This window comes from Rissa tridactyla, chromosome 2 (genome assembly GCF_028500815.1).
Source record: "Rissa tridactyla isolate bRisTri1 chromosome 2, bRisTri1.patW.cur.20221130, whole genome shotgun sequence".
NCBI classification, from domain to species: Eukaryota; Metazoa; Chordata; class Aves; order Charadriiformes; family Laridae; genus Rissa; species Rissa tridactyla.
This window is the reverse complement of record NC_071467.1, coordinates 136,512,412-136,536,055: the sequence shown is the minus strand read 5'-3', so window position 1 is coordinate 136,536,055 and position 23,644 is coordinate 136,512,412. Positions and strand designations below refer to the sequence as shown.

At 35.9% G+C, this 23,644-nt stretch overlaps 1 protein-coding gene across 5 annotated transcripts in view; it reads right to left on the bottom strand.

Moving 5' to 3' along the window:
* Positions 1 to 23,644, bottom strand: part of DGKB (diacylglycerol kinase beta) — a 364,246-nt gene that overhangs the window by 215,984 nt on the left and 124,618 nt on the right. For all 5 annotated transcript variants that reach the window (XM_054192842.1, XM_054192841.1, XM_054192843.1 and 2 more), the window contains exons 14-16: positions 18,668 to 18,784; positions 14,457 to 14,530; positions 7,277 to 7,351 (exon numbers count right to left, since the gene is read on the bottom strand). In XM_054192842.1, coding sequence (XP_054048817.1) covers positions 7,277 to 7,351; positions 14,457 to 14,530; positions 18,668 to 18,784 — 266 coding nt within the window. The remainder of the gene's footprint in view (positions 1 to 7,276; positions 7,352 to 14,456; positions 14,531 to 18,667; positions 18,785 to 23,644) is intronic.

Below are 23,644 nucleotides of genomic sequence, written 5' to 3'. Positions count from 1 at the left end.
TTAGTAATTTCCACCTGAAAGTTGGCAACTGTTACAACTACCCATAATCACCTCATCAAATCCATGTGAACACAGAGAAGGTATTTATGCATAAAACACCAATGCTAGAGGACTTAACTATTTGCTGTTAAATCATGCATTTAACTGATTTATGCACAGATAACACACACACAAACTTATTCCTATAGAATAATTATAGTTCCATTATAATTCTTCCAGAATAATTCTGAGCTTGTAGAGGAAAAAAAGGTTACCGGGAGTGGTTGACATGGATTCACCAAGGAGAAATCATGCTTGACCAATCTGATGCCTCTATGGTGGCATGATTGGCTGGGTAGATGAGGGCAGAGCAGTGGATGTTGTTTACCTCGACTTCAGCAAGGCTTTTGACGCTGTCTCCCATTACATCCTCACAAGGAAGCTTAGAAACTGTGGGTTAGATGAGTGGGCAGTGAGGTGGATTGAGAACCGGCTGAATGGCAGAGCTCAAAGGGTTGTGATCAGCAGCACAGAGTCTAGCTGGAGGCCTGTAACTAGCGGTGTATCCCAGGAGTCAGTACTGGGTCCGGTCTTGTTCAACAGATTCATAAGGGACCTGGAAGAGGGGCCAGAGAGTACCCTCAGCAAGTTTGCTGATGATACAAAACTGGGAGAAGTGGCTGACACACCAGAAGGCTGTGCTGCCATCCAGTGACATCTGGACAGGCTGGAGAGTTGGGCGGAGAAGAACTTAAAGAAGTTCAACAAGGGCAAGAGTAGGGTCCTGCACGTAGGGAGGAATAACCCCATGCACCAGTACAGGTTAGGGGTTAACCTGCTGGAAAGCAGCTCTGCAGAGAGGGACCAGGGAGTCCTGGTGGACAACAAGTTGACCAGTTGACCATAAGCCAGCAATGTGCCCTTGTGGCGAGGAAGGCCAATGGTATCCTGGGGTGCATTTAAAAAAATGCAGCCAGCAGGTCAAGGGAGGTCATCTTTCCCCTCTATTCTGCCCTGGTGAGGCCACATCTGGAGTACTGTGTCCAGTTCTGGGCTCCCCAGTTCAAGAAAGACAAGGAACTACTGGTGAAAGTCCAGGGGAGGGCTACAAAGATGATCAACGGACCGGAGCACCTCTCTTATTAGGAAAGACTGAGACACCTGGGTCTGTTTAGCCTGGAGAAGAGAAAACTGAGGGGATCTCATCAGTGGTTATAAATATCTAAAGGGCGGGTGTCAAGAGAATGGGGCCAGACTCTTTTGAGTGGTTCCCAGTGACAGGACAAGGGGCAACGGGCACAAACTGGAACATAAGGAAAAACTTCTTTACTTTGAGGGTGACAGAGCACTGGAACAGGCTGCCCAGAGAGGTTGTGGAGTCTCCTTCTCTGAAGATATTCAAAACTCACTTGGACGTGATCCTATGCAACCTGCTCTAGGTGAAACTGTTATGGCAGGGGGGTTGGACTAGATGATCATCGAAAGTCCCTTCCTACCCCTACCATTCTGTGATTCTGTGAATTGTTTTAGGAAATCCTGTCTCACTCACAGTAAAATTATTTTAAAACATAAGCTGCAACGATTTCCATTTAGGTACCTACACATGACTTTCTCTCTCATATCCAGAAGCAGTGCACTATGCAGAGATTTCAGGTGCTCAGCCACAAAAGGTGGCATAACTGTAGCACTTTGTGAAATTGTTCAGTCAGTCTTCTTCACACACAGTGGAAGCAAAAATTGAAACTGTCAATAGCCCAAGCAAAAAATAATCCACTGATATTGGTATTTCAGGATAGGATATTGCTAAATGCAGGTAATTTGCAAATTATCATTGGATATAAAAATACTATTTAACTTGGTAAACTTCTCCACTGCAGAGAAGGTCAAAGCACAAAAAAGGGAACAGAACTCAGTACCTGCCTACATTAAATACTCTAAATAGCATTAGAGCTACTTCTAAAGTAGCTCTAATTGGGACAATAATTGGGACAATAATACTGAAATCTGTAAAATCATTAAGTTCAATAAATATTTATTTTTCATAAAGTATGGCATAAGTCAAATAGTAATATTATCAATATTTTCTTGACTGGCATCTATAACTTAACAGTTTCGCAATTACAAGTGAACCAGTATGACATTTGCATATTGGAATAGAACTTACGTTATATATGAATGGGAGTGAATGAAAAATAAACGTTCACCAGGCCAAAGCAAATTAGATTCTGCTCAACCTTCATTAACAGATTTATGTAGATAAAGGACTGATCTGATAGGTACCTCACACTTCCAGGTAAACCCCATAACTTATAAACTTTGTCCACTTGTGAATTCACAATGCTAGGTTTAATCTAGCAATTTCACTAATTTAGATGTTCAACTCAGAACTGATTCTTCTTAAACTAGCTGTCCAGAGGAAAGCACCAAGTTGAAAGACAAAGCAATTGTATTGTTGCCCTCTTTACTCTTTTACTGTAGTCAGCTTACTAAACAAAGCAAATATACTCCCTGACAATTGGCTTTTTACTTGAATATACGAATGAAAATTAAACACAGTTTTTCCTCTTCTAGACTGCCAAGCTGAGCTGGCCGCCTAACTGGACAACATATACACATTAATCTCATTACAATTCTCAGTTTACAGTTTTCTGTATACTGTAATGACATTATTCGTGAGACAGTAATTACAGTAAATCACGCAAAAATAGTTTCAATAAATCCAGTTTATCATTGCATGGGGCAATATGTTAGTCTTCTGGAATGGCATTTAATGTGCAAAAGTTAACCAGTAGATGAATATATTGCAGCTGAAAATACTGTTTTCAGTTCATACTTTCTAAAGATAAAGGTGGCTGCCAATTTCGAACCACAGGTTTGCTAAAAATCATGACGGCACATTTAGAAAAACAAGATCCCTGTCCTTCAGTATGTGATCACACGGGATATATATAACCATATCCTGGGCTGCATCAAATAAGCATGACCAGCAGGTCGAGGGAGGTGTTCTCCCCTTCTGCTCTGCACTCTTTTTTGGGGTGACCAAGAAAAGAGAACCAGTTCAGGAATGTGAAGAAAGAAGAGCAAACTAATAAGTACGCTAAAGGATGTGGCAGAGGCTTTCAAAACAGATGTCAGGCAGAGGCTGTAAGGCTTTGGCAAACTCACTACCGAACAATTACAATGGTTAAGAGAGAGGTAAATGAATCTGGCTCACAGCTTACACAGTCTGGACTGAAATAGGAGTGGAAACTGGTTATAGTTACAATATTTAAAGACTGTGTTATCTATGCAGCAAACAGCACAGACGTCATAAAAGTAAAAATACTGTTGTACATCTGTTTAAAATGTAACTCTAAACCTAAGACTTAAGTTTAACATGTGAAAATGTACTGAGTCCTAACTAAGTTCTACTAATTTTTAGGGCACATCTGTAACTTTAAGCATTAGAGTACAACTAACCCATCATGGCTCGCTTTGCCATTCTTTGGCAAAAAAGTAATTCATCCAAAGAAACACAGAACAGGTTCAAGGTTTTGTTCAGGAGAAAATAACTATGGAGTTATTATCTTCTAAAAATATTCTTAGTGTATATGTCTTCCCAGAATACTCTGTATATTCCAAATGTCCAACCGCAAAGAAATGCTCTAGCAATCAGTTCCAATAATCAGGGAAAATAGTGTAATTTTCAAAATAGGCCTATTGCTTTGTGAAGTAACAAAGGCCCAGGTGCTGTAGATTCCCAACTAAATTACCGAGTAAGTTGTAGGGATTCAGTTTGGCCGTCTTGGGCATCTTTTAACTGGACAGAATTTAAGATTTAAAAAGGCCTGTTGTGGTAAACTTGTGGATAGAATTTAAAAAGTACGTCCTCTCCAAATTAAATGCTTAAGGGAGTTACAAAGAAATACAACTTTTGTGGATATAATTTCTATTATGGAGTATAAAAATAACATAAATTAGACATTTTAAATAATAGACTTAAGGGAACGGGAGCCTTTTCAGAGGGACAAAGCCTTTGTGAAACTCTGACCTCTCTAGAGAGTCATGTGGGTCTGTGGCTCGACTGCTATTCATCCAGCTATTATTTACCTCTCTGTGAGGTGAACAAAAACTGAATTTCAGATTCTTCAAGATCATTAAATCCACAATAACAGTTGTTGTCAGAAGTAGAAGACTCCTATAGAGATATAACAACCAAACAGGGAAACTCTTTTCAAGGCTAAAAACACAGGTGCTAGGCACAAATTACACAATGTGTCAGCCTGGCAATTTTCATGTCACTTTGTTAACTGTGGCAGTCTATAACTGTGGAGTACCTTTTATGCCTGCGTTCAGCTGCAGAGCTTACAGGGTTTCTCCAGCTCACCCGTATCTCTCTACTCCCAAATAAAGAATGCCTAAACCATTAATTATTATACCAGTGTTTAAAGTGTGCTGTTGCCCTTTGGCTGAGAGCTCCTTGATTTTCAGGCCTCGCAGCAGGTCAGTTTCCGTTGTTGGAAAGGAATCAATGTCAGAGAGTTGGCTGCCGTGCGATTTATTTGCTTCACATACGTATTTCTGGATAGATTATGTACATGAGTCTTGACATAGACAGCTCCGAGAACCTTAGCATGCTAAGAAACTCAAGAAATACCTTTGTTACTGTCCCTGCAGTTCTCCAAGTACCATCCTTTCTATTATGAAAGTAGGTGACAGATCCACTTGAGTAATTGCATATTCAGATAGCAATACCAAAATTCATTGTCTACTTGTTCAAAATATTTTTCTGATCTGCTACACATCAGCATATTTACTAAAAAAAACACAGTAACTGATATTATGAAAGGGGTTTTTTGGTGTGTGTTCTTTCGTTTTGTTTTTTGGGCATCTTTTTGTTTTGTTTTGTTATTAAGGGAGACGTTTGAAAGGGAAAATGGAATTTATTGTTTCCAGATTTCAAAGAAATTCAAATATGGGGCTCCACTTCTTCCTCTGAACAAAGATTATTTTAACCCTGTTCCAACTCAGGTCTACTAAGAAGCCCTTTATTCCAATACATTTTTGTGAAAGAACATGGTTATCCCACTGAAGAGGAAGAATGAAGGACCTAATGATTGTGCCGCTTATGTTTTCACAAAAAATACAGCAGTTTCACAGTTCCCCCTAAAATTTAGGATTTTACTGGTCTCCTAGTTCTCTGGTCTTTCTCCTTGTTACCTAAACAGGAGATACTTAGACTTTTGACAGAAATGAACTGGAAATATTAATTCACGTTTGCCACAGATGTGTGGAACTTGAGTCAGAAAACTTGTGAATGTTATCTCTTTGGTTGACAACAGCCGCCCATCAGAAAAATACCATCATAAATAATAATAAAAAAACATTATCTTGTGGGTTAAAGCACACAATTTGGCTCTACCAAAAACATGCAAATGGTACCCTTATACCATAAACATTCTATAGGTTGAGTAAATGTATCTGAAATTACTATTCAAAAGAAAAAAAATCTCAAAATAGACACAATTGAAATGTATTAAAATAATCATAAATGCTTTAAAATAAATATACGTAATGTTTATCCCTTTCCACTCAATAACAGTAACTGACACAAAGAATACACTTGTTTTTCTTTGTGCTGTACAATCCCCCACTCTGTTCCATTTCAATCTAAATGACACATAGGAAAACATTAAATAAATGTAACATTTTGATTGACAATCCACTATAACTGGCATTATAGACACAGATGAGTGAGTGGACGAATGAATGGATGGGCTGGTTTTATTAGGCAATCCAGCCCTCGCAGAAAGGGAAATAAAGACTGGTAAGTGAAATACAGTTTATTCAACTGCTTGCTTAAGGGAAAAATTATATGCAGCCTACATAGTATTGCCAGGGGCAAGAAGTGATGGCAGGAGATAAACTGGAAATTTAGGATTATTCATTTCTGTGGAATGAATAAAAAATATACCAAAACAAGCTTAATAAAATGCAGTGTCTGTTTGAAAATTAATTAGAAATTTCTTCAAAGTGGCTCTGAAGTAAAACTATTTTGATTCCTAATAGGAAGAGAAATTGAAAATATTTTCTAAAAAACACTGTCCTGATTCAAAAGACTAAAGTTTAAATCGCATAAGTGCAGGGCTTCAGTTTGAACTTAACACTGCCCTCTTGTGCTTCTGCCTTAAAATACATCTTCCTTTACATCACGAGACATGAAAACCACAAGTCAGTAATAGACAGAAATGCAATCAGTAAGTGGGCTGTTTTTTGTTTTTGTTTTTTTTTTTTTTAATATTCAATGAAATAAGATGAATTTGAATAAAAATATTTCAGGTGCTTTAAAAGTCATCATCTCAATCTCTATTATGGCATTTCTATATACCATATGTTAAACAGTGTTAGTTGCTACTTTCATCTCAGTTAAAATTTCTTCTAAATTCCTGAAATAAGTTTCTGCAGTTTTTCTAGTCCAGTCACTCTTTGGACTAAGATTACTTAAATTTTCCATATGTGTCAAGACTAGCACAACAAAACATAACAAATACCATTTGAGTAATAAAACAGCACTTGCTTTCAGGTACAGGATAAAATTACAGGCATGAAAGAAATCATGCATGTCATTATTTCCATTTTTTGAGCAGGTTTTGCACAATTCTATAGCTTGCACATTAGCCGCATTGTAGTGCAGGATATCCTGAGAATCTTAACTTCAAAAATGATTGGGCCCAATTTATTTTTGGCAGAAAAACTGGCAGAAACTGTCAGAGCATACTCTTTCCAGTAACTTATGTGTGACAACTGAAAAATAACTTTAGATACAAAGCACGTACATCTCCACCTTCGCCTTATTTTCCTCCAACTAAAAAAAAAAAGTCTGAACATATAAAAACTCCCAAGATTAAAAAAAAATATTCAAAAATATATATATTTATGTATGCTGCATATATATATAACATAGACACATACATATGTGCACATGTGACCTGCAGGTCAGTTTTGAGGCTGTTTGATAATTGTAACATAAAAGTAACCCCCACATGACCTCGGGTTGCTGATACAGCAGTAAAAGCTGCAAATAGAATGAAATTTATCCCACAGTTCTTATAGAGTACTGCATGGTTATCAGTAAAACGTATGACACGCAGTTTTATTTGTACGTGTAAACAAATAATACCTGTAAATTTCTGCAGCCATTTAGAGATCTGTAGTGTTGATACATCCAAAACATGCTATATGTGCCTCAGTCTGTTCATTTGATTATGTAGCATTTTATTAAATGAGTTCCTGGTAATAATATTAACTGTAGACTTACCCTGGCATTGGTCCATTTCCAGAAAGACTATAAACTTGACGAGGATTTAAAAGGTACTGAAATTTTCTATAAATTCTGAAGAAGTAAAAGAGACAAGGAGACAATATTTACTTATATGTTTGGAATTTTTTTTTTTAAACCTATCAAATGAAAGAATTAAAGCAGTTAACACATACTATAATTATTTGAATTGCAGGATCTCGTTTATACAGAAAATCAAATATTTGAACACAGTCATTATAATTCATACATACAGTGTACTGTGGGTATAAAATTGAGAAAGAAGTGCTACAAGCTAAAAAAGGGTAAGAGGTAAAATGACACAAGTAAAGATGAGTCAAAAAAGCATTTGGAAGACCACATTGGTTCCCATTAAATTAACTCCATGGTAAAGGAGAGATTTATTCCTGAAATTTATTGCTGACACAAAATTACAAATATAATTAATTACAAAATCAAATTGCCTTTGCCACCCCCCAAAAATGCCCCCACAGGTTGAATAACATTCGAAGAAAGTAAATCTATTGTCAGCTACATGTCCTTTGGATTATATTTGAATGGGAAGAAAATGAAAAAAAGATTCAAAACCATTGTTTTACTTAAATTGCACATATTTTAAAATTATCTGAATAACAGGAAGCAATTTATTAATACAGCATGAAAAGCCTTGTCCCACCCCATAAGGGATCCCATTTGCTGTCCCTGCCCCAGCAAATATTTTTTTAAATGGCAGAATATTTTAAAAAGTGTAACTTCATAGATTTGAGGTTACTTTTCCTAAAAGTATGGCAAACTTTTTTTTTCTTCATTACAAATATTAGAAATGGAATTTTCTACATTGTTCTACATTGACTACTACGTGGTAGCTGCTTCATTTCTTACATAGAAACAAGGAAGCACATGAAAGAGTTGGAGACTTGAATGAATAAATATAACTGGGATCTATGGCAATAGTTTAAATTATAAACCCCTATTTCTTGTTTTTAATTTTAATGGTTTTGTCCTCAAGCTCACTGATATTTTAATGTTTTTAAGAAAGTATTTATTTTTCCACTGAAACATCTATTCTTCTTTTTATTGCCCCAAATAAAATAGAAGCATAGTAAGAACTGAATTTTAAGTTAAAATGTCCATGTTTTCAAATTCAGCAAAATAAAACTATCTAGACACAATCTACGTGCACATTGAGAGATTTTTATTATTATTATTTTATCTTCTTAGTAGCAATGCATAATTTATCAGGCTAGGTGGAAGACAAGGGTGTAAGAATACTGAATACAAACAAATTTGTAATTGTCTCTAAAATTGCCAAATTGGAACATTTTCTTAAATTCTCAATTTAGCGATATCAGCTTCTTCATAAAGCATTGTATTCAAACAACTCACACAATCTATTCCTGATGCCATTCCTGACAGAAAAAGTCAATGTGAAATGACTGGTTTCACTTTGCAAGCACGCACACATCATTGCCGATGGCTGTGATGATGACTAAATCAGACATTTGACAGTGGATTTACAACACAATATATTTCCATTTCATTTGCAGCATCTTACCAATGTAAAAGGATCCTATTTTTAATTTTCTAGCTAGTATGTGTAAGTTGCTTCTCAATGACATATAGGATTTAACCCGGTCAAAGGTGCTGCTAATTTAATTTGTGTAGCTGACCTTATGACCTCTTATGAGGTTCATGAACAGTATTGTTATAAAGTCCCAAAGGCTTAAGAGTTATTTGTCTAAAACTTTGGTGCTACAAGTCACACCAACCATTACCTACACTCACAATACTGTTGTCAGGTATAAGTGAAATGCTATAAAAGCCTTCTTTATAAAGAGGGAGCTAGGTATCTCTAGCCAAAACCCAGAAGTCCACCTGCAATAATGCAGAGATTACACTGAATCAAACTTGGTTCAGTGCACACCATTCATAGGTACTAGTCGAACATCAATACCAGATGATCACTCTATAATGCAAATGACTAATTGTGCTCCAAGTTATTATTACATATTTATTACGTATGCTAGTCTGTGTAAAATTCATAAATTGATGGTTCATTGCCATTCATACATTCTCAAAAAATGAGGATGAAACTGTCTATAAACATTTGCCATCACACTAAACCGTAACTAGACCTAACAGCGTGACACATTCTAGATGAGGAAATGGACAGTAATTTAGCCTTCCAGTTTTATACCTACAGTACCAAACAGCCTACTGGTACATATGTCTCTGAACATCTTGCTTCCACATATAAGGAAGGAACTGGACATGGTTTCCTTGTAACTGGGGATTGGTACTGACAAAGCCATGAGGCAGTGTAGCGGGTAATGCCCGAAAAGACAGCTTTTTGTGATGGCGTGCAATTTCATGAACCAAGACCAGACCTCCAGCTGGATCTTACCCCATGACACAGTTTATCGACAAACAGTTGTGCTTCTGTAACTGTTTTTGGGTTTATTCTGTGATCTGGAAAACTAAACAGATTCAATTTAAAATACAAATCCTCAGAAAAGTTTCTCCATTGCCATTTTTTTCCCTTCACTTAAATCACGTCCGTGATCTTGTATGAACCTCAAAATAGCTGCACTAGCATAACTGAGGAGGCAGAAAATTACATCAGGAGTGGCCAAGAGCACTGGGATAATCTTTAAACAGCTTTGCTGCTGAATAAAATACTCTTGAGTGCACCTTGGGCTGAGTTAGATGGAGCTGCCTTCTGAAGTCATAAGATCATTACTTTAGAGAGATAAAAGAAAGACAGAAACCATTGGCAATTCAAAACTGGCAGTAAAGTTGACTACACTAGGGAAGAAGTTGGCCATAGCAGTGGCTTGTGCCAACTGGGGAATGCATCTTCAGTCATCTGGGGGGTGGACTACTCAAGATGTGGTCAGTACAGGCTTAATTTAACCCTAATGGCAGAGAAGAAAGAAGTCAAGGACTCCTCCACAAAAATAAAAGAATGCTAATGATCTTCTCTCCTAGACATATAACATTTGAAAAAGATCATTTGAAACTGCTTCTTCATTTTGTCTCAATGCTAAATGAAAGCTTAGAAAGCCAGATTAATCAGGAGATAAGAGGGAAGAGCTACTCTGAACCAAAGTTATTCGAAAACAACAAAGGTCAAAGACATCATCAACCTGTGCTGCATAGACACTGAACGTGGAGTCAGCAGGAAACGTCAGCGTACGGAAGCTGATCTCCAGTGCATCCAACCGCACATTTGTCAAGGAAACAATTGTTTAAACTCACCTGCTGGTCAGGGAAATAAATTGGAAAATGGGGAAGTGAAAAACAAAGTAATGAGTATGGCAAAACAACATCATGATTTAGAACTCTTATGTGAGAAGCATTACCCTTAACAATAACAACCTTTAGAAGCACTACATGCTTATTGTATATTTTTTCTGTTGAGAAAAACTATTTTGTCAATGAGGTACTAAATATATACATTTTATTCACAGACCATCAAAAGCTGTTGTCTTGATTAGTCAGATGTTAAACACCACTAGGATGAAATAGATGTACTGTAATTTTTTTCTGATTAAATTAACCACACCTGTCCATTTTATGCACAATCACTGAAAACATGTTACAGTGTGATATAGCCTAAGGAAGACACCTGACTGGGTTTCCTGAACTCCTACCCAGTCTCACGCTTAATTAAAATCTATTTTTGGTGTGTGAAAGGCTTCATCAACTTTAATTCAAATTTGCTACTTTCTTCTTAATAAACATTGAATTACATTTTTGTTCTATTTTATTATAAACATATGTATTATCCATTGGACTAAATAATTTAAGTCCACATAACTGTAAATGCATTTGTGTTTCAGGTGACAGGCAATAAGTATTAATCTCTCCATTGAGAAGAAAGTATAACCGGGTTATTTTCATAGTTATTTATTTTGCAATTATATCTGAACGTCATAGCATTGGTTTTTAAAAGAGAAAATTATTCAAGTATAACATGATTTTTATCACTACACATTTTTCAAAACTTTGGCTCCCTAAAAGGATTGAAGTTTTAAAATGTATTGATAAGGTAATTCAATATGGTTGTAGAGAAAGTATTTTTGTGTTCTGAATGCCCTTTTTCTATATGTCCATTTGTTTCCCACCACTTCTCTGTTCTAACATTCAAAAAACAAAACTAAAGCACCTAACTTTTTTTACCTTAAAGTGATCCTCAGTTATTTTCCTTCGTATTTGAGAGATTTGAAAAAAAATGCAAAATACAAAAGGAAATGACAGAGTATTATTGGGGGAGTGCATTTATTCAACTGGTTGTCAGATGGATGCGTGCACTCTCTTCAAGTCTAAGGGCAATGAAATGGGCTGAGTTACCATATGGCAAGGCATAAAATCTCATACGGGGAACTGTGGGAACACTGGAGTCTTGACAGTATCTGCAATAACCTTTCTGTGTTCAATGAAAGTCAATTAGAAATCATAACTTCATTCATTGTGATCTGTCAGACACAGAAAATCCAAAGTAAAGACTGAAGAATAGCTTTCGGTAAAAGATCACCTTAATCTGAATGAGTCAAGATAATGAAATTCTCACCTATAAAAATTAGTAGGTTGGGAAGGGGGGTGGTGTTTACCCTCTCACTGCTGTGGAAATCTTACTTTTGTTACAGCATATCCTCTACTCCTAGCCTCTCAATACCTGAGCAGATTAAAAAAATCGCTATAATCAAAAACCCTGACTTGAATCACCATAACTGCATTTTTCAAAGCTATTTATGTCTTCAAATGTCCTGTGATTTTACTTTTCACAACATATATCTGCCACAAAAGTGGGGGTGGGGAATATGAGATTCTCTTTCTGATTACTGACTGTAGAGCAGCCAGATAAAATCCAGGAAAAGGAAAAAAGTTAAATATTATTGTTCCCTGAAAATGTTTTCATCCCTTAGATTAAATCTTCGAGATAATATGCACTCTTAACATCCTTATTTTATAATTTTCTTATGTTACGGGTATCGATATGAAACATTAATAAGACCGGCAACCCCCTTCTCATTAGATACTCCATATGTGGACTTTTTTTAACCTTTTTGAATCTAGTTTTAGATATAATCATGAGATAGAATCTTCTGCTGGTGAATGACTTGAGATATGTTTATATGATTATGCAGTTAACCTTCTGATGCACTTCTCCTAACACAGAAATATCGAGTGCAACCTTGGTACATTAGTATGCAATTTAACATTTTATTTTGTGTGGTATCAAAGCCAACTTAAGGGGTTCTCATACTTCACTATGCTCAGTTGCTGGTGGCTGCCCTCATACTATACTCTTTATTGTGAAATGACACTTGTAGGTAACGGAGTTAGTGCATGAAGCGTGTATGTTCATTTTTTAAATTCAAAACATTCCTGTGATCTGCTTGGCCTCAGTAACAGTTGCATTAACATAAACTGAGAAGTGTTAGACTGCAATACATGCATGGGAATAGGAGCCTGGGAAGGGGATCAGGTTTTAAATTTGCTTATACCCTGGAGAATATCTAACATTAAATGACATCCCTCGTGCATTAAGTTCATTCAGACAGTAACACTTGATACCAATTACGAGGTGGGAACTGAAAGCTGTGAAACAGCATTTCATTACATTGTTTCCAGGTTATAACTAACTATGTAAGTGCAGCTCTCTGACCTGCCTCTCACCTATATAATTCCAAACTGGATCCCAGATCCACTCACTTCATATCGGCACTATAAAAAAAATCAACCTGAGTACTAGTGCGTTACTTTCCACAATGCCCCTGACTGCACAGAAGACCAGGGCTATCTCACACCACTACCATGTCTGAAACATGAGTGCTCAGGATGGCTCGTATCGCTCTGTTGTGATTGCAAAAGCACGTTCTTGAAACTGTTTAGAATGAATCTGTTAGATCATTAACTGCCTTTGACACAACTAACGTTGTTGGCATTGCTGGCATCTAAGTATACCAGTCCAAGGATTACATAATCCGCTCCTAAATGATAATCTGTTCTCTCAGAGGTCTTGGAATGCAGTTTTGGCTACACAATCTTCAGCTCTGAGAATCCTCCTAACATCTACCCTGAAGGATTTTGTCCCTTCTCTCAGTTTACTTTAAGGGACACTGTTTGAAAGAAGTAATCTAATGGAGGTAGTGGGGAAGAGGTAGGGAAAGACGACCGACGTGCAGTTTACTTGCTTGGCTCCAAGCTTTAGAATCACACTGGATCCCTTTTTTTGTGCTTTTCGGATCCCACGTCACCCATATCAATAGGTGCCATCTTCAGCCTGATCTTGGCCAAAAGACTGTAACATTTTTCAAGGCTTGAAGGATAAATTACAGTACTGACATGGTACGCACAGCTACAAAAATTTGGGGATTTATGTGATGATCAAAAATGGCCATATTGTTAGTGTCTGTGATTCTGAAGTACACTCTGAAAAACCTGCTCAGGGGGTAACTAATTCAGTATTTATGCCTGAGACTGATGGACAGATTAGTAGGAGAATGCTCCTTACCTCTATTTTATCATGTCTCTGATACACTAACATTTGAACATAAAATGAGGCATTTTGAATTTAAATCAATGTAATTGCTGACATATATAAAATTAAGCATGTCTTTAAAGTTTGTGTGATTGGACTTTAGTATATAACTGTACTGTTAGAATGCTTCCTATCTACAGAAATCAAAAGGTTTCTTCACTGTAGGAAATCTTATGAAGAGGATGGAGAGTCTACTCACTAAATCTTTGAAAGGCCAGTCATATATTAGAAAACGGAATATTGTTTCCAATTTAAATTATTGGCCTGTCTGCATAATTATTACAGAGATTAAAAGAAAACTGTTATAACTTCAAAGTTGCAATGGAAAAAATAGCAACTCACATCTTCATGCAAATCACACAAAACCATACACTGATCATAGCTACTTTTTCTGATGTGAAACAAAAGTGTTCTATCAAACTCATTCTCATTTTTAACTGCAGAATGTATAACTACATGCTAGTGCGCACCTCTTCTAAACAGAGCAATGGGATGCTCATGTGCGAGACATAACAGTATAGAATGTTGGATTTCTTTTCATATACAAACTTTTAACACTCATTTTTAAACATGTCACAGAGATCAGCATAGAGAAAGAGAGGGAGAAAAAAAGAAAAAAAGATAAAACCTTACCTTTCTCCTTGTTTCCCACCACTTTTAGGATTGACAAAAACTAAAAGTGGATGAGTGCCTGGAACTGGAGTGATCTAAAAGAAGGGAATAACACAGCCACTCATTAATGCTGTGTGTTGCATTCATTTTTTCCTATAGTAGACAGAAAACAAAAAGCTTAATGCAAACTCTATGTTATGCTATGTAATCCAGCTGGAAGCAATTCCATAATTTGCAATAATCCTTACTTCATTAATTTGCCACAAAATTGCAAGTGTTTTGTTTGTTTTTTTTTTAAATGCTAGCTGTCTGTCTTACAGCTGCAATGCCATTTTAACCTATAATTCCATTGCAATATTGATATATATAGGTTACATCCATTAATAGAGAAGAAAACTTTAAATGCAAGAAATGCATGACTGATCCTGACAGTAATTTCCTATGGAAAAAGCTATGAAGAAGCTGTAGTGAGAAATGACACTGTATTATGAAGGTCAAATATAGCTATATGAAATTTTAAACTTGACAGAAAAATTCATTTTTTTTTTTTTAAATAACAGAAACCTGCAATATTTAATACAGTATGAAATCACACACCTCTTAACATTTAAGAAATGCAACAATAATTAGTTGCTTTAAACACCTTAGAAAGCTGAAAAAATTTAAAAAGTAAAGGAGAAAACACATGGAAGAAGGACAAGCCTGAGGAAAAGAATGGAGAGGAGGATATAGTGGAAGAAACAATGACTTCTATCATGTGTTTTAATTCTTTTGTGCATGGAATGTTTTACATGTTCACATTAATGTTTAGCTTCCCAAACTAACACCCTCCTTCAAAGTAGCAGTATTAGTCTGCACATTCAGATAGTTTAAGACGTGGGTGTTCGCTGCCTTTGCTCTGTAGACTTGAAGAACATAAAAAAATTAGATCAGATGATCTCTCTCTAATATCTGTTTTTAAACCATAAAGTTAGACTGTACATATTTAAAATTATCACTTTTAGACATATATCAATTCTAGAATGTTTAAAAGTATATGAAGAGTTCAAAGCCAATATCTCCAAAGTCATGCACTAACAACTTCAGAGACGAAGCTTAGACTGTCTGTTTCAAAATGATACATTGAAAGCTCTAGCATGAAATCCTTATTCATAATTCCTGAAATAACAAAATCTTTTCAGCTGAAGATTTCATAAAATGTAATTTCATAAATGTAAGGCAAAACTTGAGAAACATGATAGCTAAGGAGTCTTACAGGCATCCTATAGACATAGGCATATAGTCCTATCTAAAAGCACTTCTAGGAGGAAGTGTTAAGCACTAGTGTGTCAACTCCATCCATAACTTCACAAACAATGGATCCGAACCTGCTCCAATATATACAACAAATAACGAAAAACTCCAGCAAACTCGGTGGAATTAAACCTAGCATAAAACCAACACAGTATCACATTCTGGCACAGTATGTTGTTATAGTAAAGTGCTGTATGTTGAAACATATATCAAATCACAGGATGTAGTGAAGTTTGTCATATATTTAATTTTTATCTACTGTTTTAATCAATTTTAGTTATTTAGCCAATTCCCATGATGTTTGTTCCTGTGAACTAAGTGTAAACCAATGGTGCTCATTGTGACAGAGATGGACTACCTACTGAACTCCTTTAGGACGCAGGTTAATTAATGAGACTCATCCTAAGGTTATACATGATCTATTACTTCCTCTAATTAGAAATAATAATCCTGATCATTATGCTGGTTAGCTAGAAAGAAGTAAGATGAATGTGCTTAACTATGATTAATTGTCTTTAAGTCGTGCAGATCTCCACTGCCACTAAGTTATCTGCTCACTGCCGTCTGATGGAAGGAAGGTTTGGTCTTGATACTTTTCTCAACAAAAGCTAAATGATGAACTTATTTCTATTTTAAATCTTTTATTTCAAAACTTAACCATATTATTAGAAGTAGAAGGTTTAGGACCATCAAAAAAAATAAAATTTAATAACCAGTTTGTATTCCTCTCAATTCCAAAATAAGGACACTTTCAATTAATTTCTAACAGCTTTTCCAAATTACTTTTCTAGATAATGTAGATTTTTCCATATAATAAACAATGCAACTAAAGGTTTAAAATAAATTGGTGAATATTTTCACACCCTAATCTAGCACGATTTAAAGGCAATCTCCACAAAATTATTGGACAAGTGATTTAAAGTTTGGGTTTTTTTTTTAAAAAAATGGTGGTGGAGTGATTCTATAAATTCTATGTAGCTTCTCCCATACTGAAAACAGAGGTCTCAAAGGAGTAGTATGAAGATTTGCTGGGTATCTTTGATATATTATCTCAGGAACTTAAAACATAAACAAATGCAATTAACATAACAATCAAGTTTTCTGAATAAAGAAGGTTCCAAAAAAAGGTCACAAAAATTCTGTTCTTGTTCACTGAAGATCATGTTAAAATGAAACCATGCCAGCAAAATCAGAGTATTAGAATCAGAGTAGCATGCTTTGGCTAAATATGGGAGAATTGGAGTAGTACACTTCGGTCAGCTACAGCAATTTTTTGCTCCAGACTATCTTTAGGCAAAATACTAACATTAATTACCAGTTATATTTATGGACACTTACATCATTGTGGAAATTGTTCCAAAATTATACAATCTGTGAGTGAAAAAAACACTAGCAATCTCACTGATCCCAGCCTTTCACTATGGTATCCTTTAAGGTCCACTCAGCCTTACAACGATCAGGTTATCATTATTGATACTGATCAAAAATTTAATAGTTGGTGCTAAGATGGGTTCCTGTTACTTGAAACCAATTTTATCCAACAGAGAAAAAACCCCACAGTATAATCAGCAAATTACTGCAGAATTATTTCTTATGTTATCGCTATGATTACATCATAGTGCACTACGTTATAGATGTGGCATTACAGAACAACACGAAGCACTTCAGAAAACACCTCAAATCCATTCAATAACTATTCTACGACCTTAGTCCTCACTGTTTCTTTCTCTCCTTCTCAAGCAATAATAAATGAAAGTAATGATGAATCCTAGGCTTGGAAAAAGAAGATAGAACATAAGCTTTGGATCATACTAACAAACTTATAGAAAAATTTATGCCCTAATTATCTGAAAGAAGAAATCTTAATAATTTAAGGTTGTAAGCGAAAGAGTCGGTGGTGCTAGTATTCTGCTATTTTGAACAGACCAGAGTGGGAAACAGAGGCTTGAAAAATACCTGAAAATATACTATAAGCATAAGCTATCTACTGCTTGGGGTAAAACCAAAATTCATAATGATACGTGGCACTGCTACTGAAAGGAGATGCCAAAGATGCTCCTGTATCTAGAGCAGTTGAGCTCACTGGAATTGCATGGATATCATCCAAAAGCTAGAAAACTCTGTGGGCTTCCTTTAGCACTGGTTTATTAGTCATACTGAGATGGAATCGACAGAACTTGAGCTTTCTGTTGATGAATACTCTCGGCTTTTTGCTTCATGCTCTGTCACAGATGATCCAGATAGCAATGCAGCCTATGAGGATGGTAAGTACAGGAAGAGAACCTTGAAAGCCATGGATAATGATCACTGTAATATCCTACTAGACCATCAATGGAGCAGCCAGGTGACTGCATAGGTTTTAAGGTTTTTTTTTTGTTTGTTTTTTTTTTCTCCCTTTTCTTTGAGTTGTCATAATAAGAATGTGTCACTAACCTAAAAAGATGAAACAATAAAATAAGCATTTCCGTCCTGACACAATAAAGTATATAATGAAATAATTATGAGCTATACAACATATGATATATGGTAATGGAATCTTTTACATTTTACTGAACCCTCAACTGCAACACATCAAAAGATACAGAGAACAGTCAACTATGTGTATTAAATGATTATCACGATGTTATCATGCTCATCATTTAACTCCAGAGGAAATAAAGCAGCATCATATATGTTCAACTTCACCCCACAATATAGCTGTTTTAGAGCTAGTTTTCCCTCCTCCTTAATGTCTTAGGAAATCCTACCAAGCACACGAGAAGCAGATCTGCACCGCAGCATTCCTGTACAGATGGAAGAATTTACCTATTGCATTTTTAAATATGTAAAAGTGAAATATTAGAAGAGTGAATGTATAGGATATATTTCACATTAAAGATTCTATCATTGTCTTCATACCTACAAGGATCTTCTTAAAATTAAAATAACAATAATCACACCTGAAGACCTTGTCCATCTACGGTGACGGAATTCGCTCTTTGCATTTTGTTCCGCTCTCCCAGTTTGTTCATCTGCTGGGGGCAACTCTTTTCTTTTTTCACTGTTGCCTGTCTTTCCTTGAAAAAGGAAGAGAAAAGGAGAAAATGGAATATTTTAACACATTGTATAATGCTACACAACTGTAACTGAGACTGTGCCTCCACAAAGTTGTTTTTTGACTAGAGAGTAATGTCAGATTCTGCTTTAATGAAAATGATATCTCAGTCAAGTTATTACACAATGTCTGGCCACTTCACATAACATCTATCTATGTGCCTGGACATTCCATAATGACTAGGCAATAGATGGATGAAAAGTGTGCAGTCACAACACAAATTAATGCAATGATGTGAAAAGATAATCCGACATTGCCGGGATGGCATTCTGAAACTTGAAAGCCGATCATACAAAATACTTGATCGCTTAATAAGCACATTGATAAGAGATCAGTAATTTATCAAAATGACATCCTAACTGCTAGCAGAGGTTGGATGCTTCAAGAGTACTTAACCACTTTGGCAAAATATACCTATCCTAAATGTACCATAGTCAATTGTCTGAGTGGCTTTTTATAAAATTTGTATTTTGTATCAGAAAGAAACCAGAATCTACATCAGATTCAAAGCCATTGGCAACTTTTGATGCTGATACACGCACAATCAGATGGTTATTTGAAAGAGGAAAGCTCAGAAGTATGTTGCCGTAATTATATTTTGAACTGTAGTCAGGTCATTTCAGAGAACTGAAAAAAGTCCTTGCTCTTTGTATTTCATTTATCCTATTTATAAACTGCACCCAGCATGTCCTTTTAGGTTGTCCAAAAATGCACCACAAATTAAGGCAGCAGATGTTTATCAAATAGAATCAGTGTCCCCAATCCCGACTGCACCCCAGTCACTCTCCTCACTTCACAAGTGCAAGGAGGCTTTAAACTAGTCAGGGGAATGGGCTGGCACAAAGCTGCTGCACTACAAAGGAGCATGAAGGACACTGTTGCACCCCCTGCAACTGCACTCAGTAATCAGTTCATTAAATGTTACCATTTCTGTTCCATACCAGGCCAAACCCATCTCTGTGCTACCTCTGATAAGGCCTTAGGGATTGCATTAGCAATTAATCCATGCCACTCTTTCTGGAGCAGTTTAAACTGGCAAGAAACATTGACACAGATTCTGTGGCAGGAAGGGAATAACTCCCAGCTTAATACGCTGCCTTCTAATGCAGACATGGACCACCACTGTTTTTATACCATCTTTAGTACCCTTAAAATTTGAGGCTGACACAGCCTCAATCTAGTCCTGATGCAAAGAGTGGTCCAAGTCATCCCAGGCTGCTTTGGGTAACCAAATGCTTTGGTGAACGGTGGCAATATGATCACGTTTCCTATAAAAGGACTGACAAACTTACGCCACAGAAGAAAAAAAGAAAAAAGTGGCGTCTACACTATTTCCCATACACAGTGAGATTCCTAGAAGGTTAGTTGATTGAAGTAACTTGATCAGCTCAAAAGGAGGTCCAAGAGTCTAGACTACAACGTCATTGCTTTAAACACAAAACAGTAAAAGCAATTAGAGCTATTCACTTCAGCTTTAACCTTCAAAACACAGACAAACACCGTCCATATTAGTGCCTAAGAAATCACTGACTCTGCACTTCGTTATTTGATGACTTCTTAGAAACTAGAACTAGGATAAGGCATCCAAACAGAATAACATTTGTGAACTAACACAAAACATTAATGCACAATGGTATTGGTTAGTGCCAAGGATAGAGAGTAAGTAACTTTAGTATGAAGGATTCTTCACACTTCATTACATATATAAGGAGCAGCTTTGGGGTTTTAAACAATTTTGCAAATAACCACCGTTAAAAGTCACTACATTTTACAAAAAGTAAGCATACCATGTTAAACAGGATTTTATATTACGGCCAAATCTGGCTCTTGGATATTGAAACATCTTCAAAAAAAAATCAGACATCAGGAACGCAGGTAACAGTAAGGAACAGATCCAGTACACTGAGTATGTGCATTTAGGGAGGTTAAAAAACCCACTGTTCAAAAGAGGCCTACTTATGAAGTGTCGCACTAAAAATCTTGCTTATATCATGCTATTACTTAGAGGAAAAGTATTTATACACTGCTGAGAACTCTCTTTACATAAAGGATGCTTACTAGAGTACCCAAAATGGCTGTTATCAATCACTTACAAGCAAAATGCAGTAACAATTACCTCAAGCAAAGTTTTGGATATCGTTTTTTTTGTTCCAGCATGATATAGACACAGCAATACAAATACCCTCAGCTGGCCCTGGCTCTGTGACTGCTGCATTAGCAGCATTGCTTTTCCAATTTGTATTACCTGTCCCATAAGTAAAACAATTGCTTGACTCACAGACAAAGACAGCTTCTCCTAAGCAGTGACTACACAAGATTAGGCCATACACCTCATACAATATGAAGCAAAAAGTATATTAATGATACTGAGTTGTCTAGAATGTTATTTAAAAAATCAAATATGGATACCTGACCTCATTATAATCGAAGGTCTGCTTCCTTCAATGATGACTTTTGAAGAAAGTACAAATAAAGTATTTGGTAGCACGCATCTTATATGCATACAATACATGTCACTACCTGTGCCAATAGTGCTCTCTGAAATGTTTCTGAAGAAGCTGATAGAAGATTCTAGATTTCCTAGAGTTATAAGTCCTGTAATTTTTAGAAACGTGTCACACCAGCAAGGATCTAACTTATAGTTTGTATGAAATAATATAATGATGTGTGTCTTAATTTTACTGAATAAATCTATTAATGGAACACAAAAAAGATTTACCATTTAAAAAAAAAAAAAATCTTTAAAATGTTCTTGCCCAGATACTTTGTTTTATATATGAAATAGAAAGCTGTCTTTCTAATCCAGTTGTACATGACTGTTTGAATAACTTTCTTTCAGGAACTATAACATTACTATGCTATCCGAGAGTGTCAGGAACTAAACAGTGTAATTTTTTAATGAGATAATAACAGTTTAATAAAATCATCTGTGGATAATAGCCTACAAATTCTAGCAGTGTTAAGTCAAATTCGACATGCATTGAATAAATGGTTTTACAAAATGCAAAAATTTATTTTGCAAGGTAAGAAACATTTCTACAACAGTTGTGCTGTATTTAATATCTTGTTAATTAAAGCATACAAAATGATAAACGTATCTATGAACCATTTTGTTTAGTGGACATGCATGAGGTTGATAGAGATACTGAATACAGCATTTTAAAAGCTATTGTACATTTTGATGGCTCAAAGAATCAAGCTTTTCTGTTCTTTTGGTATGTGCCACAGCACATACCTTTCCAAATAGTACTTACCACAAGAAAAAAATTTTCCACCCATTTTTGCACCTCTCATGCCTTTTTTCTCCCCTTGAACTTTCACTCTGAAGTCAGTGTCCATTAACTGGAGCTTCTATCGTTCAAGTATTGCTCCAGAGAGATCACTGTCAGATAGGAACTATTCAATTGTATCTATCCCTTATCCATCCAAATAATAAAAAAGAATTGATAAATAAGACAAGGCCTTTCAAATGACAACACAGAATACCATATTTAGATTTTTAGTTCAGCCCCAAAATGCACTTTTATAGCAAGAAGAATATACAATATCACGATCTGTTAGTACTCGTGCGTACATGGATGCCTCCCGTTACGCACCTCAGGGAGCAAACCTCCTAAAGTGGGTAGCGTCTGTTGGAAAAAGAGAACATTAGGCTGCAACACCGAACAGCTGGGACAGCAAGGGCCATGGAGAGAAGCTCATGAGGAATGTTACCTTGCAACAGTTGTACTTAACAACAAACGTACGCGGCGCTTTTTTACACATTTGCACAACTGTACTCCCCCAACGTTTTGGCTGTCATATTATATAATTTATATTCTGGGAAGTATGTGTGGGATCATTTTATCACCAGCTAAAAATATTAGAAAACCTGAGGACTATATTCTTTTGAATAGTGAAAAGAACTACTTCATACGTGGGGAGTATTCTTTTTATTTTATCTTCCAAGTCTTTAACTCCTCATCCAAAGTGAGGAATCTTATTTAAAAAGCTTTCTTCGACTACAACTGACAAGCTGTATAACATTCATCCTCAAAAAGTATTTCTACTCTTCCTTTATATAGAAGTACAGTCTTTTCCTTTTCCACTGACATTTAGAAATATCATACTCTATCAAAGCTATTACAAGAAAACAGATGAAGTAACTAATGGCTTACTAAATAGTTACCTCTTTACATTTTAACTGCTAACACAGAATCCAGTGCCAACGCAGCATAAATTGCTTTTTCTCACCTTGTCTCTTAATCAATAAGTGCAAATATATTTTTCTGGATTATTTCTTACATAGCTGAGATTATCTAAATCAATTTATTTTATACATTAAACAACAATTTATTTATACTTCAAATAGGATTGTAAAGCCATTAGTGAATGGTTAATACCATTACACAGTTTGTCAAATAACTACTGAAAATTTGAGATTCCTTCTGTATGATAATTATCTCTTCTATACCATATGCTTTCAAGATGAGGGATAGAGCCTAAAGCTCAACTTGGGGATGGGAGTGCATAAGGAGAGAACCAAATTCTATGCTAATACGCATAAACTGAAACAGTAATAAAAAAAAATATCTTATTTTAGAACTCTGAAGCTTGAAAGACATTGATCAGAGGAACCTGGTCATGGAAGATCAGATGGAATGCATGGAATACTGTGTAACGGTATCCTCAGATGTTTGCAGAATGAAGGCCATAGAAGTTTAAGTGTGTGACTTGAATACCAAACTGACGCTTTGGGTTTTTTTAAAGGAACTTGGAGGAAGGTTCCTCCATGATTCCTTAGAGCTATGTTGTTTAATGACATGGGATCTCCAAGGGATGC